Source organism: Pan troglodytes, chromosome 19 (assembly GCF_028858775.2).
Source record: "Pan troglodytes isolate AG18354 chromosome 19, NHGRI_mPanTro3-v2.0_pri, whole genome shotgun sequence".
In the NCBI taxonomy this organism is placed as follows: Eukaryota; Metazoa; Chordata; class Mammalia; order Primates; family Hominidae; genus Pan; species Pan troglodytes.
The window spans coordinates 50000878-50019575 of NC_072417.2; the positions used below are offsets into that span (position 1 = coordinate 50000878).

At 60.1% G+C, this 18698-nt stretch overlaps 1 protein-coding gene across 7 annotated transcripts in view; it reads right to left on the bottom strand.

Annotated features, from left to right (window-relative positions):
• Positions 1–18698, bottom strand: part of RAI1 (retinoic acid induced 1) — a 130027-nt gene that overhangs the window by 1804 nt on the left and 109525 nt on the right. For 6 of the 7 annotated variants that reach the window (XM_001159372.8, XM_009432662.5, XM_009432664.5 and 3 more), the window contains 3 exons: positions 11234–16799; positions 5955–6048; positions 208–257 (listed from right to left, as the gene is read on the bottom strand). In XM_001159372.8, coding sequence (XP_001159372.1) covers positions 208–257; positions 5955–6048; positions 11234–16783 — 5694 coding nt within the window. In that variant the 5' untranslated portion in view covers positions 16784–16799. The remainder of the gene's footprint in view (positions 1–207; positions 258–5954; positions 6049–11233; positions 16800–18698) is intronic. The other variant, XM_063799692.1, reaches the window with a different exon arrangement.

The following is an 18698-nucleotide window of genomic DNA, read 5'->3' on the forward strand; positions in this document are numbered from 1 at the left end:
CGGCGGCGGCGGCGCGCAAGTGGACAGGGACCTGAGCTGGACGGCGGCGGGGGCTCCTGGGGGTGGGCGGGGAGAGCTCCCTCCCCTAGGGCTGGGCCCTGCCGGGCTGCGCAGCCAAGGGGGCCCAGGGGACTGTGAAGGAGGTGCGAGGTGGGGCTCCTCTCCCGCTTGACACCCCTCGCCCTACAAAACACTGTGGTCCCCTACCTTATGTTTGGGACATTTCAAAGAAAAGTTCTCTTCGATGAATATGCAACCTGTGACCAAAGAGAAGTTTCGGTGGTTAGGACAGGGTGGGGGCCCCACAGCTGTGGGGTTTTGTCTGCAGCCAGGAGGGGAGCCGCACTGCCCGCGAGGCTCCAGACTGCAGGGGCTCTTTTCAAAGAGTTAATCAGATCCTGCACAAAACCCTCCACACTCCACTCCACTCCACGGCGCGGGTGCGGCCCCTGGCCTGGCAGTATTGACTCACCTCACCTCCTCCGCGGAGAGCTTTTCCCCCTGAGTTCCACGTGCCGCCCCTCCTCACTTGAGGCAGTCCCTCAGTCTCTCCCTCCCTCCCGCCTTACTCTGCCAGCCACACTTGTCACTGCCTCCTAAGAGACTGGCCTGTGTGATCTTGTCTTGCTCCTTGTTTCTTTTTCTTTTTGAGATGGAGTTTCACTTTCACCCAGGCTGGAGTGCAGTGGCGCGATCTCGTCTCACTGCAACCTCTGCCTCCCAGGTTCAAGCGATTCTCCTGCCTCAGCCTCCCGAGTAGCTGGGATTACAGGCATGCGCCACCACGCCCGGCTAATTTTTCTATTTTTAGTAGAGACGGGGTTTCACCATGTTGACCAGGCTGGTCTCAAACTCCTGACCTCAAGTGATCCACCCGCCCGGGCCTCCCAAAGTGCTGGGATTACAGGCGTGAGCCACCGCACCCGGCCTTGCTCCTTGTTTCTTCCCCACTGGCAGGCAAGCTCCCAGAGGGCACCAGCTCTGTCTTCTTCCCTGGATGTATGCCCAGCCCCTGGAAGAGCTCACTAACTTCCAGTGAGCATGTCATGAACCCCTGTGGATGGACTGGTAGTGGTGTTGCAAGCCTGGATTTGAGCATCTGCTACTTCTCTGAGCCTCAGTCTCCACATCTGTAAAATGGGCATTATGCCACCTACTGTATGCCTATCATGGAGATTGAGGATGGGAGTGTATAGAAACCATCTTGGCAGCAGCAGTGGCTCATGTCTGTAATCCCAGCACTTTGAGAGGATGAGGTGAATGAATCGCTTGAGCCCAGGAGTTCAAGACCAGCCTGGGCAACATGGCAAAACCTCATCTCTATCAAAAATACAAAAATTAGCCAGCATGGTGGCGCATGCCTGTAGTCCCAGCTACTCGAGAGGCTGGGGCGGGAGGATCACTTGAGCCTGGGAGGCGGAGGTTGCAGTGAGCTGTGATTGTACCACTGCACCCCTGCCTGGGCAACACAGCCAGGACCTGTCTGAGATAAAAAAAAATAAAATAAAAAATAAAATAAAATAAAATAAAATTTAAAAATAAACCACCCTGCACATGTGTGGCATGCAGTGGGTGCAGGAGGCAGGGGCAGAGAGGACAACCAAGCATGGCCAGTGCTTATGCCCACCTAGGCCCAGGAGGTGTTGCTATCTCAGGGAGTCTCCACTCCCCTGCCTACTGCCACCTAGGGAGAAGCTGGCTTTTCCCCCAGGGACCCTCCAGTCTCTAGTCCCCTTCTGGGCTCCCCTCCCCCAAAGCCTCACCAGCCACTGTTCTGAACAAACCCCAGACCCAAAAGTAGCTGGAGGCTGGTGCTCTCTCCAACACAATCTTCCTGTTCACACTGGAGGTGGCTCTGTGCAATGGCATCATGACAGGGTGGTGGCCAGAAGGCAGGGCGGGGACAGCTCTGCAGCCCTGAGGGCAGGGCTGGGCGGTAGCAGGCCTCTCTGAGGCGGTCTGCCCTTGTCTCCAGAAGCTGGAGTGCCACGGACCTGGAAACTGCCATTCAGGGCCAGCAGCTAGAGATGTGCCACGGCTGTTCCCCTTCCCTTGGCTCAGGCAAGCCAGATGTGGTTCTGGGGCTGAACTAGATATTCCAAAGACACTGGGCTAAAATCCCAGGCCTGCCCCTGGCACGCCTGGGTAGCTGCGGGCACTCCCACCAAGGGAAGTTGAGGGTAGGAGGTCGCCACTTCCAAACTGGCTCCCTCAGCACTGCCCCAGCACCACCCCACATGGGGCACGTCACTGGGCAAGGCCAGTCCTCAGTGATCTGGCTCCTGACCTGGTGCCTGCACCTGGGGAACCTGGGCACTCACTGACAGGTTGGCCCCAGGGCCTGAGTGGGGAAAGGTTCAGACAGGACACTGTGGTGTAGCAGCCTCTGCCTGCTCTTCAGTCACTGCTTGTCTCCAAAGTGGGTTCCTTAACAAGAATTGGAAGGGGGCAGGATGAGTAGGCCAGGACAGCGCAGTGCAGGGCAGAGGCTGGCAGCCAGTGGGCAGCCCTGGTGCCCTGCAGTCCCAGTGCCTGACACAGAGGCCTGGGGCTCCTCCCTGGCCAGACATCAGATCAGCCTGACCAGCCCACTCCCTCAGTGCCCTCTCACTCCCACCCCCCCGCCCCCCCCACCGCCTGGCTGGCAGAGTCACGCTGGGGGCCCTCCCTGCACCCCAAGCGCCCGTCCTCCCCGCCTTCACTCTCGAGCTCACTTGTTCTCCCTCGCCTTCTCTGGCAGCTGTTCCTCAGTTTCCCAGGGGTCCACCCTCCTCCTCAGCCAGCTGTTCCATGGTGAACACAACCCTGCTATTTTGTCCCTTCCAGGGCTCTGATGAGCCCTCGCCTGCTGATGGTGGGCGAGACTCGATCCTGAGCCCAGCTATCTACACTTTGTGTGTCCACAGCTGCCTCTACTGCCGTGTGGCCAAAGGGAACTGCCGTGTGTGTAGATGGCCTGGCAGAGCAGCCCAGTCCCCTCCCCGCACCCAGGTCCTTTGTGGTGTGGCTCTGCAGCTCACCCCAGGTGGCCTGCACTTCTCTGTGCTGGACTTGGGACCTGCTTTGGCTAACAGAACGTGGTAAAGTCCAGGACCTAGGCTGTGAGAGGCCCTGTGACCTCCACTCTCTCAAAGCCCTGCTGTTGCCATGAGGACGCACCCAGGCTAGCCTGCTGGAGGATGAGAGATTGCATGGAGCAAAGACAAGCTGGCACAGCTGGGGCCACCCTAGATCATCCTGCTCCCAGCAGAGCCTGCAGCCAACTCACACCCTTTTGAGAACTAATGAAGGGCTGGTGCTGGAGACATGAAGCTGGGCCTGGAAGGGCCAGTAGCTCTGCAGCAGCAGCTAATACTCCATTTGCACGTCCACACCCTACTTCTCCCCTTCATGGGGAAGCTGGGCATCAGGCTTGTCACCTCCCTCTCCCTCATCATCAAGTCCCATGGATTCTGTGCCAACTCAGTCTCTGAGGTGTATGTCTCCATTTGCAGCATTCCCAGTCCCTTTCCTGCCTCAATCTTCACGGTGCTACAGGGATCCCTGTTATATGAGGAATCCTTCTAGGATTTTATCTGAAATAAAAGTTCTCTTGCTCAAAGCCTAGTATACAAGTCCCACCACTAAACAGTTGCTACCCAGCTCCCCCGATCTTTTGAGGCCTGGCTTAAATGTCACCTCCTCCTGGAAGTCTTCCTAGATTTCTCCCTTGTTCAGACAGGATGAACCTCTTCCACAGTGCATACTCTCTCCTTCCTGTCTGGTCTCCCTAACTGTGGCCAAGAACCACAGTTTTGCTGTCTGTCCCACTCAAGGGTGAGCCCCTTGGGGGGCTGGGCAGTGCTGGGGTAGGAGAAAGAACATAGGACATGGAGCAAGAAAGCCAAGGCATTAAGTCCTGGGACTGTCCACGCCATGCTGTGTGCTGTGGGTGAGGCAGCCAATCTGTGAAGATGGCTGGAAACAACATGGTTCTGTAGCAGGGCTGGGAGTGGAGCGGGCGCTAAGTTAATCACTGTGGAAGGAGGAATGTGACTCGTGGCAGCTATTATGGGGAGTGTGGCCACATGCCTGGGCAAGTGGCAGGGTCCACGTTAAACTCTGGCTCACACTGCTCAGAGTGGGAGGGTGAAGCCAGTGAGAATCCTCCACGTCCCTGCTCCAGCAAGCCCCTTCCCCGCTGGGTCCTGGCAGCTCAGCCCCCGCCAAGCAACTGTCAGCACTCAGAGTCCTCTGTGTCCTCCCTGGGGCAGCTTGGCTGGGCTGACACTGGCTGGGGACCCACCAGGCAGGTGGGGTACAGGCTGTGGTCCCCTGTCCAGGCAAAGCCAGCAGGGCATCAGGTGAGGAGGGGAGGCAGTAGCTGGGGCTGCTAGGAGAGCGACGGGAGCCTGGGGGGGCCTGGACTCTGTCCACTGGGAGGTGGGTTATGACTTCACCTCTTTCCAGGCCAGAGTTGGGAGGGATTGAGGGTGACGGGGAGAGGTCACAGAGGCTGGACCCAAAATAGGACTGAGGCAGCACCGTGTGGGTAGTGTTCATTATTTCACTCTCCTCCCAGCAGCTCTGCAGAGAAGGGGCTATTATCATCTCCATCATACAGGTGGGGAAACTGTGTGCAGAGTTTGCTCAAGACCACACATTAAAAACGCTACTAGGGGCCGGGCACAGTGGCTCACGCCTGTAATCCCAGCACTTTAGGCGGCTGAGGCGGGCGGATCACGAGGTCAAGAGATGGAGACCATCCTGTCCAAAGCGGTGAAACCCCATCTCTACAAAAAATACAAAAATTAGCTGAGCGTGGTGGTGCACGCCTGTAGTCCCAGCTACTTGAGAGGCTGAGGCAGGAGAATCGCTTGAACCCGGGAGGCGGAGGTTGCAGTGAGCCAAGATCGCACCACTGCACTCCAGCCTGGTGACAGAGTGAGACTCCGTCTCAAAAATAAATAAATAAATAAATAAATATAAAAACACTACTAGGAGCCAGCGTGGCTGCGCACATCTGTGGTCTCAGCTGCTCGGGAGGCTGAGGTGGGAGGATGATTGAGCCCAGGAGGTTAAGGCTGCAGTGAGCCACGACTGCACCCCTGCACTCTAGCTTGGGTGACAGAGCAAGACTCTGTCTCAAACAAGAACGAAAACCACCCCACCCCCCACCACTAGGGTTCGAATCCAGGCCAAAGTTGGCCCCATATCTCCCAAAATATTGTTGTCCCCAATGACTAATATTGTACCATAAGCAATTGCTTTCTCTGGATGAAATAAGGAATGTCTCTGAGCCTCAGTTTCCCCACCTGGTCGATAAAGGTAAGGGCTCTTGGGTGGCTCCAGCCCATGCACGGTCATTCTGTGTGCCCAGTGATAGTAGGGACTCAACAAATGCTTGCGGAACAAATGAATACATGAGTGAGAGGAAGGACCGGGGAGAGGATGCGGGGAGCCTGGGCCTACCTCCATACCCCATTACCCTGCTTCAAAACTTCCACAATTGCTCCATGGGTCTCAGTCTGTTTTGAACCTCATCACCCCCAACTCAGTTGGTTTTTGCTGTTGTAGTAGTGCCTTTCCCCTTGTCTCTGCTGAGTGAACTCCTATTTATCCTTCAAAGGCCCAACCTCCAATACCCCTTTCTCTCTGAGGCCTGAGATCCTCCCTGCCCCTTGGCAATGACGGCTCCGCAGACAGCATTCCACATTGTAATTTATGCCTCTATCTTCCCTCGCTGCTCTGGGCACTCCTCAAGCAGGTGCCTGGGGAATGCCTCATTTCCATGTCCCTGGCATTGCCCAGCAGAGGTCTAGGCAGACAGAAAGATAAAAGAATTGCTGGGGCAAGAGAAGAGGGAAACTGAAGAGTGAGATGGGGCCTGGGTCTGGGGAGCTGTGCCCAGGGAGGGTCCCCCTGGATTGCTTGGATGGGCTCCAATGCCCTCCTGTTCCTGGGCGGGCTCGTACCTGCATCGCTGGCACACGGGTAGTGGTAGGTGTGGAGGCATCCTTTGTGGCAGCACCCAATGGTGGCCCCGGCTTCTTGGCAGCTGGAACACATCTGATGAAGAGAAAGGAAAGGCAGGTGAGTCTCCAGTTGGAGCCCAGCCCTCAAGCTTTACAGGCTGGTAGGCCAGGTGCAGTGGCTCATGCCTGTAATCCCAGCACTCTGGGAGGCCAAGGTGGGAGGATCGCCTGAGTCCAGAAGTTTGATACCAGCCTGGGCAACATGGTGAAACTGTCTCTACAAAAAATAGTGAGGGGTGGTGGTGTGTGCCTGTAGTCCCAGCTACTCAGGAAGGTGAGGTGGGAGGATTGCTGCAGCCTGGGAGGTTGAGGCTGCAGTGAGCCGAGATTACGCCACTGCCTGTACTCCAGCCTGGGCAAGAGTGAGACCCTGTCTCAAAAAACAAAAAAACCACAAAAAACCCGTACAGGCTGGCTGGCCCCCTGTGGTCCCTGCCTCCCTTCTCCAAAATGGTGCCTGAAAATCTACCAGGAGGTTCAGCACTGGGGTACACATGCCCACAAACATGGGTCATTTAGCACCCTCTGGGCTGGTACATTGGGTAGGGAGACCCCCTTGGGCCAGTGATGCCAGTTACTACCATGGCTGTGGCTACCAGCCAGCATCTGCTGCATGCTTCTGGTGTGCTGGGCGTGGTGTGTGTCCTTGTCCACTGGCTTGCTTTTTTTTTTTTTTTTTTTTTGAGACAGAATTTCACTCTGTCCCCCCGGGGCTGGAGTGCAATGGCGTGATCTCAGCTCACGGCAACCTCTGCCTCCTGTGTTCAAGTGATTCTCCTGCCTTAGCCTCCCGAGTAGCTGGGATTACAGGCATATGCTGCCATGCCCAGCTAATTTTTGTATTTTTAGTAGAGACGGAGTTTCACTGTGTCGGCCAGGCTGGTCTCGAACTCCCGACCTCAGGTGATCTGCCTGCCTAGGCCTCCCAAAGTGCTGGGATTACAGGTGTAAGACACTGCGCCTGGCCTACTGGCTCTTTTTTCTTTTTCTTTTGAGATGGAGTCTTGCTCTGTTGCCCAGGCTAGAGTGCAGTGGCGCAATCTCGGCTCACTGCAAGCTCCGCCTCCCGGGTTCACGCCATTCTCCTGCCTCAGCCTCCCCAGTAGCTGGGACTACAGGTGCCCGCCACCACGCCAGGCTAATTTTTTGTATTTTTAGTAGAGACGGGGTTTCTCCGTGTTAGCCAGGATGGTCTCGATCTCCTGACCTCGTGATCCGCCCACCTCAGCCTCCCAAAGTGCTGGGATTACAGGCGTGAGCCACCGCGCATGGCCGCCTACTGGCTCTAACAGCCCTCTGTGGGTCCCTTTCATTAATCTCACTTTGCAGATGGTGAAACTGAGGCTCCCATTCCAGGCAACAGTGAAGGCATTCAGCATGGTTTTCTACCCTTTCTGGCAGCAGGAGCACTTTGAAGCTAGGCTGGGACTGTTCTACCTAGGATGAGACCTGCACCCTCCAGGGGACCAGCTCTCAGACCTGTGAGAGGAGGCGGTGACGTGGTAATCCCTTGAGATGGCTGACTTCATGTAAATCTGATGCCATCCTCCTCTAAGTCTCAAAACTGTCCTCTGCTGAGCTTGGGGGCTGCCCCACACCTGGACCAGCTGCTTGGAGTGGACGTGACCAGGACAGGACAGTCACGCCAAGAAGGCCCTTGGAAGAGTGAAGCAAACCTGAGGCCGGGGAGGGAGAAGTCACCAGGCGCCAGAGCCACAGTGCCACCGTGCTGGGGGCGGGGGGTGAGGTAGAGAAGGCAGCAGAGAGGGCGGCGGCCTGTGCCCAAGTGCAAAGCCAGTGAAACAAACGACAATAGCTTCCTATGTGCCAGGCATGGCTGGAAGCCTCATGCCCACAGCAACCTTATGATGGGATTACTGTTCTTTTACCTGGGTTACCAATGAGAGCTGAGGCTGAGTAACCTGCCCGAGGGCTCCAGGCTGGTCTCTGACCCCTGCAGCTGCCTCCAGGCTGGAGTAGGGGCCCACAGGACCCCACATGCTCAGAGTGGGCGCACCATCCCACCCACAGCAGCTGAGAAATGTCAGAACACTCCCCTCCCCGCTGCCCATGCTGGGAGTGGGGCCTAGGGTTTATTCTAGAATTTCAGGTTTTCAGCTCAGGGCTGAGGCCTCCTTCCCGCCTAGTCTGGGATGGCCTCCTGGAGATCTGGAGTCCAGCGTCCCCAGTTCCTGACCCAAAAGGGATGACGAAACACAAGCCGGCTGCTGTCTGTGAGTGGCCCTCGGTGTCTGGATGTTTAAGCATATGGGGGTCCTCTGGCTGAAGGCTTCTCTCCACTTACTGCACGGAGGCCCCAACCGCCCTCAGGCAGGCATATGAATAGCATTTTAGATGTGAAGAAACTAAGATGCAGAAAGAGTGAGGCCTCAGGCCCTTCTGACCCCAGCTACCCAAGAGGAGGGCAGGGGTGGCGGCATGTAAACCCTGCCACAGGTGGGGCCTCTGCAGACACCACCTAGCCCCCTAACAATGCCCGGAGCCCGCTATGGGTCCCTCTCACCCCAAGCATTCCATGGCCAGGCTCCATCTGAATAGGAGGTAGGGGTCTATGATGGCTTTGGGGGAAGGGCAGGCAGGGCTCAGAGATAGCAGGCGAGGGCAGTTCCCAGAAAAGGCCATCGAGGAAAAAAGGTATCCCTGAGAGCTGGCTCAGAGGTTCTGCCCTCCAGAGCGCAAAAGTGAGGTCAAGGTACCGAGGGGTATGGCAGTGCTGGGGCCAGGGACACAGCTGCACCCCAAGCCCCTTCCACATGCCAGGCAGGTCCCACATGATCCACAGAACCCCACAATCCTGCTAACGGGGTTTGACATTGTGGAGTTCTCAGAGCATGCGTGACTTGCCTGGAGCTATGGAACCAGCCCTCGGCAGAGCTGGGATTTGAACCAGGGTCTGACTCCAAGGAGCATGGCGCCCCCAAGCCACTGAGGCAGGAAGGGGTGGTGAGCCAAAAGTGACCCTGGGAAGCCCCAGACTCTGCCCATTCTCCCAGGATGTCCCATCTGTCTGGCAGGGTGTTCCTGGTTCCGACCTTCCCGGGGCAGCCCTAGTTGCGCAGGCTGTCAGGCCATTTCTGGAGCATGGCACAGCAGACAGGCATGGGCTGGGCTGGCAAGTTCCAGCCCCCGTGTGGTGTAGGGAAGCTAGCGCCTCTCCAACACACACTGTCTCCTCAGTCCAGCAGGACCTTGTGTGTGCATGGGCGGTTAAGACACCCATGGGCCAGGGACAGGATGGGGTGGTCGGTGCTCAGGGCTGACTCCTCCTCCCTTCGGCCGGCCAGTGCTGGCTGCAGGGGATGTGGAGACGACCTGATCTCAGCCTGGTGGGACGTGAGTGTCGGGGAGCCCCTGGTGAGGCTGCGGGACCGAGGACGCCGTGGGGACAAGGCTTTCAGGAATGGGGCTGTGAAGCAGGGGAGGTGGCAGCCAGCTGGGGCTGGTGATCTGAGGGTTATTATTTTTTGATGACGGGAGAGACTTGAACCTGTTTCAAGGCGCTGGGAAGGAGCCAGTAATGAGAGAGAGAGAGAGAGAGAGACAGAAAGCAGGAGAGAGGCAAAAAATCACTAACTGGGAAGGGGAGAGGGAAGAGGCCCAAGGCCACCATCTGCTGGGCAAGCAAGGCCCGCGGCACCAGGAACCTGCAGGAGTCCTGTCGGGGCCAGCCTTCCTCTGAGGTGGAGGGTGGAGTGAGGTGGGCAGGGCGTCTGGGCGTGGAGAAGGTCTCCAGCCATCCCCATGGGCAGTGGGAAGCAGGTGCCCAAGACACACACTAGGAGGCGTGGGTGGCAAACACAGTGGGCCCCCACCGGGACCTTGATTTGGTCAGGCAATGCCACGGCAACTGTCAGGAGCAGGGGCTGCTCAGAGGGGCTGCAGGGGTGTACTGCGAGGAGCAGGTGGGCAGTGCAGCGACGGGGGAGGAGGCTGGGCAGGGGGAGGGGTGAAGCCACCGGCTGGGGCCACTGTGCTGGGTCACTGAATCACTCAGATGCAGGCAGTGTTTGTCCAGGGCCTCTGGAGACCCCTGCCAAGCCCCTCTGGCTCCCCTGTGACCTCAGCCGCACATAGTGGGTTGAAGGAAGGAGTGGAGGGGATGGGACTCAGGGCAGGGGCCAGAGAAGGCTGCAGGCGTCCCCACTGAGAGCCACCACACAGCGCTGAGAGCCGGGAGCGTCACTCCACGGAAGTCTGGATGAGGCAGTGGAGTCGGGGTTGAATGTGGGGGCAGAAGCATGGCCCCAGGGGAGAGGTGGACCCCACCGCCCCCACTGACCCCTCCCTCAGAAGGGCACAGAGGTACTCTATGGTACTGGGGAAGTGGTGACACCACGAAGAACGTCACCCTGCTGTCACCAGAGCCACCAGGCCCCTCTGCACTGACTATCACAGGGCTGCCGTGCTCGGTGGGCTCAGAGGTGCCCTCCTTTTAACCCTCCCGACCCCTCCTCCATGGGCACCCTCACACCCACGTTAGGGGCGAGGGGACGGAGGCACAGAGAGGGCAGGTCACAGCCCCAAAGGTGCATGGCGGCACAGCCCCAGAGTTCCCTCTCTCATGTTGGTGCTCAGTGACTATGGATTCCAAAGCTGGTCTCAGAGCCAATGGTGAGAGGGTCTGGGTCTGCCCCGCCCTGCCTGTTGTGACTGTGTGACCCCATGGACTGTCCTGCAGAGGGAGGAACCCTGTGACTGGGTCCATGCACCAAGCCTGTGTCGCCAGAGAGGGTCTTCCTGAGCCCTTAGCTTCATCCCAGAGGCAATGGAGACAGGAACAGAGGGTGGGCAACTTGCTCTTGCACCGCCCGGGGCAGCCCTGATGTTCAATCTTGGGAGTCCTCGTGTTCTCTGGGCCTTGGCATCTCCAGTGACAGCATGGGGAGGGGCCTAGTGGATTTTGGGTGGGGCTGGAGCCTGAAGATGCCAGGTGAGTGGGAGAGTGGCGGTGGCTGGGCATACGGGCCCCGGCGGGAAGTCTCCTGGGACAGGGTAGGTGAGTGTGACCTGCCTTAGCCAGACGGGTGCCTCCACTTCCCCCACACACCCCAGAGAGGCTCAGGACTCTGCAGATTGTCCCGAGACTGCAGACACATTTGGCCCACACTGTAGCACTAGAAACAAGGGGCTCCCCGACTGCCTGCCTGCCTGTCCTTTGGAACCCCACACTCCCCACCCTGGCTGGGCTGGCCTCTTACCATGTCCACGGCCACCTTCATGGCCTCCTGCAGCCCAAAGAGCTTCCCGGCCACCAGGTAGACGCCGCTGGTCCACACGGCACAGGCCTCGTGCACCCAGTGCTCCTGGGCCTCCCCGCCGGGCTCTGCCGGAGCCTCCTTGCTGCACTCATGTTTGCGACCCTTGTCGGCTGGGGCTGCCTCCTCGCCCCCATCCTCCCGGCCATCACAGCAGTAGCAGCTCTGCAGCCTCCGGGACAGGCCCCGGGCACTGGTGCGCAGTGGGCCCTGCTTGGCCGGGTCAGCTGGGCCGTCAGGCCTGGGGGGCTTCCCGGCAGTGGCGGCAGCTGCACACTCGGGACCTTTGAGTGTTCTCTCAAGCGGCAGCAAGGCCTCCTCACAGGTGCCTTCTGGCCGCACCTTCTCCTTGAGTTTTGGCTTCTTTTTGGGGAGGCAGTGTTCAGGGTAGTAGGGCCCACAGAGGTCCCCAAGGTCCTTGAAGTTGGCCGGGTTTTGGCAGAGGCAGCAAACAAGGCAAGAGGTACTCAGGGCCTTGGAAACCACAGGCCCCAAGTGCATCATGGAGGAGAGGGGCAAGGAGGGCCGCGGCTGCAGGATGGAGCCTCCAGGGAGTGTGGCCAGGGAGGCCCCGGCTGCATCCAAGGAGAACGAGGACGAGGATGAGGAAGAGGAGGCAGAGGAGGAAGGCTTCCTGTGGGGCTTGGGCGCATCTCCAGGGGAGTTGACAACAGTGCATATGGTGGTGAACGAGTCTCGCTTCTCCACCCGCACAAAGGGTGAAAAGGCAGGGGTCCGGCTGTCTGACCTCAGCCGCTTGCAAGAGGAAATGTACTTGAGGCGGATTTCAGGCTCTGCGGGATCCAGGGGCAGCACCTGCTGCTGTCGTCGTCGCTTGGCACGCCCCTTACAGGGTGAAGAGGTGGTGTTCTTGGCCCGGCCCCGAGTGAGGCGCTTCCGCTTGGAATAGCTGCTGTAGTTGGTGTGGCCTGGCTGTTTCTGTGCCCTTGTCTGGGGCTGGCAGGGCCTGCCCTCCGGGGGCTGGGAGGCCAGGCCCAGCTCCTCCATCTTTGGCTTCTTGCCTCCTCCACCAGAGTTGTCCTCGCTGGCCCCTTGTGTGCCACTGGCCCTGTCTCGGGGAGTCAGGAGCAGAGCCGGGCCAAGATAGGGCCGCTTCTCCAGCGGGCCTTTGGAGAGTCCAAGGGCCCCTGCCCGGCCTTTCCGGCTCCTCTTCTTAGGCGCCAGGGCAGTCCCCCCGGGCTGCAGGGCCTCCGGGGATGTGAAGGCCTCGGTTTTGAAACAGTCAGTAGAAGACAGTTTCTTACTGTTCATGAGTTTGCCTTTTAAGGATCTGTTGGTTGGATTTCTGCATAACGGATCAGCCCCAGAAGTTGGGAGCTTCTGCCCGGTGCCCACATTTACCAGGCCTTCTTCCACCCCCACTGGGCTGCCCCCAGCACCCTTGAGCCCACGGTCTTTGTCGGAAAGGGATGGGCTCAGAGGATTACCAGGAGAGGCCCCTGGCGCTTTACATGCGAACTTCTTGAGGCTGGGCGAGGTGATCTTCTGCACGATGGCTTCCAGCTTCAGGCCCCGGCCCTTCCGGGGTGGCAGCACCTTGGTCTTCATGGCCCCCTGGAAGGCTGCCCGAGAGGCGAGCTTGAGGCAGGCATCGGGGGTCTCCGGGGGTGGGAGCTTTGTGGCAGGCTCGCCATTGCCCTTGGTGGGCTTGGCTTTCTTGGGAGAAGACATCCTCTTGAAGAGGGTGGGGGACCCCTCGGGCCTCTCCTCCTTCCCATCTCCCCCATTGCCACTGGCGTTGCTGCTGCTGCTGCTGCGGCTCCGCAAGACCAGGTTCCGCTTCTTGGTGGGGACCGGCGCCATGAAGGCCGACTTCCTTTTGAGCGCATGGAGGGGCCGGTCAGAGAGCTTGCTGCCTGCACCAGGTTTGGGGACCCTTGCCCGCTGGCTCACCCTGCCCTCCTTCTGGGGGCTGCTGGAGACCTTGAATGTGGCGGGCAAGTGGCTGTTGTCGAGGAGCTTCTTGGTGGCACGGCAGTTGGGGAGCCGGCCCTCAGAGGGCCTCCGCCGCTTGGAGTGGAAGATCTCCTGGGTTTTGGTGCGTGACCGAAGGATCATGGAGCGCTGGTCCTTGCCAGGCGTGCTGGGTGAGTCTGTCTCCTTGGTCTTGGAGCCCATCGGGCTGCTGTCGGAGGCCACAGGCAGGGCGGCCGGGTTGCTGGGGCTGGAGGCAGCCTTGGGTGAGGGCTTCCCCACCCGCTTGCCCGACTTGAAGGCGGCTCGCTGCTTGCCCCCCAGTTTGTCTGGGGGTGCAGGGGTGGTGGTCAGGCCTGGGGGTCCGGGCGTGCGGGGCTCACTCAGGGCCGTGAGAGAACGAGTACACATCCTGGGGAGCCCTTCCGAGGACCCCCGGCCTGGGGCTCCAGCCCCTTCCATCTGTCCCTGTGGGGGCCCTGTGCAGGATTCAGGGAGCAAGAGGTCTTTGGGCAGCACTGGTGCCCTGCATGGGGAGTCCTCGGCCTCGGGCAGCCCCCGGTGCACCCGACGGCTCCGTAAGCTTTTGCCCCGTGGCACAGGCTCTTTCTTTGCAATGGGCGCCTCAGGCACAGCAGGCTTGTTGGGCTTCTGGGCCAGAGAGGCGTCCGAGGTGGTGGAATCCCCTGGAGCTCGCTCCCCATCAGGCCCCTCTTCACCTGGCTTCATGTGTGACAGAGAGGACTCAAACCAGCTCTGGACCTTTGACTCGGTGCCCACTGTAGGGCCCAGCAGGATGACGGACTCCCCTGAGAGGTGGCATGGAGAGCCCCAGCCGGCCTTGGAGTCCAGCACCTCCTCCACCTCCTCCTTGGTGCAGATGAGTGGGGCCTTGGGTGACAGCGGGTCCTGCATGCCGGGCCTCTGCTCGGGGCTGCCCAGGAGCTCACACAGGGAGGAGTACTCCTCCTCAGCTTCCAGGTCCTCCTTCCTGCTGGTGGGTGGCAGCAGTGGGAGGTCCCCGAAGTCGGCGGTGGAACAGCAGTGCCGGCTGTCCTCCAGCCACCGGTCAGCCTTGGCCACCTCGGGGCACTGTAGCAGCCCACCTGCCTCCTCCTTCACCCCACCCACCTCCTCCTGCTTGAAGTCTCCGGGCAACGAGGCCACCTTCTCCCCAGGGGGGTCCTCCTCCTGGAAGCCCAGGCAGGCCGAAGCCTCATGGGTGTCCCCTTTGCTGATGCCATCTGAGGCCTTCCCACCCTGCTCCAGGCCCTTGGTAAGCTCGCCAGGGTGCAATCCCCACCTGGGACAAGCATCCCCCAGGTTTTCCTCTGGCCAGGCAAAGGGGTTGGCACTGTCCGCTGAGCTGGCAGCGGTTGTGTCCGGGAAACAGTCAAAAGCTGCTGTAGTGGGGTCTGGAGCAGGAACCCCAAGGGTGGGCTTGGTGCCAAAGGAGAGAGGACCAGTTGTCTTTTTGGGGTCAGGCGTAGCGAAGGCCACGGAAGGGTCTTCAAACAGCCCTGGGCTGAAGTCCTTGGCATTGCCGCCCTTGTCCAGCTGCAAGGAGTCGGGCAGGGCCTCTGGCTCCCCAGGCCGGGGCCACGCACTCTTGGCCACAGAGTCCAGGCAGGCGCTGTGGTTCTCCAGCGAGAAGGGTGGCTTGCTGCTGTCCTTGACCAGGCTGGGTGCTTCAGCCCAAGCTTTGTCGGCCTTCTCACCGATGGCTTCTTGCAGCCCCAGGATCTCGGAGGCCAGGTCCTCCTGTGCCAGGGCGCTGAGCAGCAGCCGCGGACAGTCCCGCTCACCCGCCACGAACTTGGAGAAGCTGTCGAGCGGCAGACTGCTGTGCAGGCTCTGGAAGGAGTCGTCAGATTTGGTGGACATGTCGTCAGGAGAGGTTACAGAACAGGTGGACACGGACTCGGGCTTGGCCTTCGAGTTGCTGTTGACCCTGGCAGGGCTGCCACGGGCCTGGTTGCAGTAGAGGAAGCTGCGCTCCAGTGGGTCCTCGGAGCCGCTCAGGTAGTCGGCCTCCTGCGGCTCCGCATGCGTGGACTGTGGCGTGCTGCTCAGCGGCTCTGACAGCGGTGTGCCCGCGGGCTCGGCTGAGTAGCCGCTCCCTTCGGGGCTGCAGTGCTGGCTTTTATGCTGCTCTGGGGTCCTGGACACGAGGTTCTTGACACCTTTCTTTTGCGGCACAGCAGCCTTGGAGAGCAGCAGCTGCTGGACGGTGTTGGAGATGTTCTCCACCTGTGAGGTCAGCGCCGTGAGGCTCTGCAGGCTGAGATCCGACAGCAGGTTCTCAGGGAGCTTGTCCTTCTGAAGGGGCTTGCAGTTGCCAGCCTGGGTGTCCACAGAGCTGGTGGCATCCGTTGGGGAGGGATTGAGCAGGGGCATGAAGTGGCTGTGGTCAGTGATCCCTGCGGGGAAGGCCCCGGTGCTGAGCGGCTGCTGGCTGTAGGGAAAGTTCTCCAGGTTTGGCATCAGCGGCGACGGTGTGGAACTGTAGGAAGGCGAGCGGCCCACAGAGCGGGCGGGTGAGTGGCTGGAGCTGGGGCTGAAGGTCTGGTAGTACTGCTCTGGGGTCCGGACGGCTGCGTCCGGCTGGCAGTAGCCCTGGCCTTGCTGCCCGTAGTGCTGATACTTGGCGAGGTTTTGGTAATGGAGGGTTTCCTGGGCATGGTGCCGGCTCTGAAGGGCTTGCTGCTGCTGCTGCTGCTGCTGCTGGTCATAGCTGAGGCGGCCCGACTGGTAGGCATGAAGATTCTGGACCCGCTGCCCCGGGGCCAGGCTGGAGCTGGCAGTCAGCGGCCTGTCATGGGGCTGGGCAGTCGGTGCCGTGCAACTCTTATAGGAGTGGGCCCCCTGCCCACCACCCTGGACAGAGGAGGAGTAGGTGGAGGAGGTGGGGAAGGACTGGGAATGCTGAGGAAAGTGGGTACCCTGGGGGAAGGGCAGAGGGGAGGCAATGTCGTTCTGCAGCTTCTGCCTTTGGAGCTTGGGGTATGCCAGGGGCTGCTGGGGCGGCGGTGGCTGCTGGACGTGCAGGGAGTGAGTCCGAAAGGGCACCTGGGCGCCCTGCTCTGCATACTGCCTGCTGGGGGGCACTGCTGTCTTTTTCATCAAGTTCTCATCATACTTGGCCACCCCTGCAGGTAGTGGCTGCGGCTGTGGGGGTGGTGGCTGCGGGGCCCCCCAAGCCTGAAGGCTCTCCTCACCAGCATAGCGGCCTGGGTAGGGGCTGCTGTCCTGGACGCCGTAGCCAGGGAAAGCCGGTCTCCCCTGCAGGGCTTGCTGTGTGGGCAGGGCCTTGCTGCCTCGGTGGTACTTGTCGGCGGCCACCGCGGCTGCAGTGCCAGAGGGCGTGCCAGCGCCACCCTCATAGCTCGGGTAAGGCTGCGGGTTATAATAGTCCTTGGCGAGCAGCCGCTGCCGGTCGCAGCTTAGCCCGGCCTGACTCGGCTGCCTGTAATTCTCTAGGCGTGATGTTTCCTGCGAGGTCTGCTGGTAGTTCTGTTGTTTGCCATGGAAACCACACCTTTCTCGAAAAGACTGCATGACTCGGGCTGGTTATCTGTGAAAAGAAAAAGGAAGGGAGGGAGGGAGGAAAGGAGGGGGGGAGGGGGCAGAGGATGAGCGACTCAGATGGGCCACTTCCTTTTGCCTCAGAAAGCACCCTCCCACCCACCTCCCCACCCTGCCTGCTCCCCCGCGCAGCTCTTAATAGTCCCCCCTTCGCCTGAGCCTCCCCACCAGCTGTGCGCATATTGACAACTTCTGTGTCAGGGAGGTGTGCTCTGTAATTCCCGCTCCCACATCGCCTGCAGCTGAGTCTTGCCAAGGACGGCCACCGATGCGGGAGGCAAAACCGGCTGCCCAGCGCCAGGTCACTGGGGAGCTACCCGCCCCCCCCATTGCCAGCTCCTCCCCAATGTCCCCCACCCATCACTCCCAGCCCTTCCTGACAGCTCAAAAGCATTTAGCAGAGCAATTCCCGCTCCCTCGTCCCCTGGGGCCTGCTGGATCCTGTAATTTAGTCCCTTCGCGACCGTGTTCAAGCATGACCCAGCCATGCTGGGGACTGAGGAGGGTCTGCCCCTGTCCCCACGCACACGCGTGCACACAAGCATATGTATGCTCACACACACACGCGCACACACACACACACACGCGCATGCACACACACACCTCCTCTATCACTGCCACGCCATCTGGAATCTGTCTGTTCCTTCTAGCAGACATCGATTAGGGGCTGCCAAGCCACTGTAGACATAAAATGTCCCCTCCTCTGACTCCCAGGAACGCAAGACGGCAGCACCTGCCTCCTGTTTTTGATATCATGCGTGCATAAACAGATTACGTGGCCCAGAGTGAGGGAGTGCATACTAATGGGAGTAGAGATGCAGTCCCACGGCCACGGCCACGGAAGGGCACAGCCCAGCCCCACCCACATGGGGCGACACAGCCCTGTCCCCTCCTGGCCAGTTCCTCCCCACCTCAGCAGGTGAGGGCTGGGGCAGGCAACACTAAAGAGCCCATCTGGTTATGATTTTAGGGGATGGGGCTCAGGCAGGGGTCTAACCTGCCCCTGCCTGCAGAGCAGAATCCTGGGTCAGGAAAGGACCCGGGGTGGGTTGGGGGAGCCTCTCAGAGCAGAGCATCTGACAGCCCAGCATCCAGGGTAAAGGTTCCTCCAGCTGACTCGCTGGCCTGGCCAACCAGAAGACCCCTCAAAGAGGGATGGAAGAAAGAGGAATGCCCCAGGTTTTGGAGGAAGTGCATGGAGGGGCTGGCCATTGGCTGAGTCCCAGAGGGTTTGGGATTTACCCAGAACCATGCTGGCCCGGAGGCAGGAAGAAGGGGGCTCAGCTCGGCCTGTGTGGCCCAGGCCCCCAGGAGGGGATAGGGGACTTTCCAGTGCTGGTTCCCAAATGCTCCAAAAGGAAGGGGTGGCTTGCCTCAGGCTACAAAGATTCCAGGTTGTTGAAGGGGTCAGGAAGGGGCAAAGAGAGGGGGAGAGGGGCACAGAGAGGGAGAGGCACACAGAGTCGCAGAGTCGGGGAGGGGCACAGGGAAGAGGCAGAAAGGTGGGGAGTGGGGGAGAGCTGGGGGTGCTGCTCCATTTACCCTTTTTCCTTGGCCCGGACCCCACCACAAGTGCCTTCCTCATTTAGTGTCTGGGGATGGATGCAGGGAAGGCGACAGAGGGCCTCCATCTGCCTGAGAGCAGGGCAAGCCCAGGGCAGCCAGATGGCCCCCAGAAGCCCGTCAGCCCAGTCCTGGGACCACCTCTCCTGCTCTCTGGAGTCAGCTTGCCCTGGCCCACAAATGCAGGAGAGTCAGCCCAGTGTGGGGGCCGGCCACTTTCCCACGAGGCGAGCCCCTGCCCACCAGCTTATCAAAGCCGCTTTCCCTCTGCTCCAGCTCCTCTCCCTGGATTTGTCGCAGGCATCCCTAACAAGCAGCGTGCCCA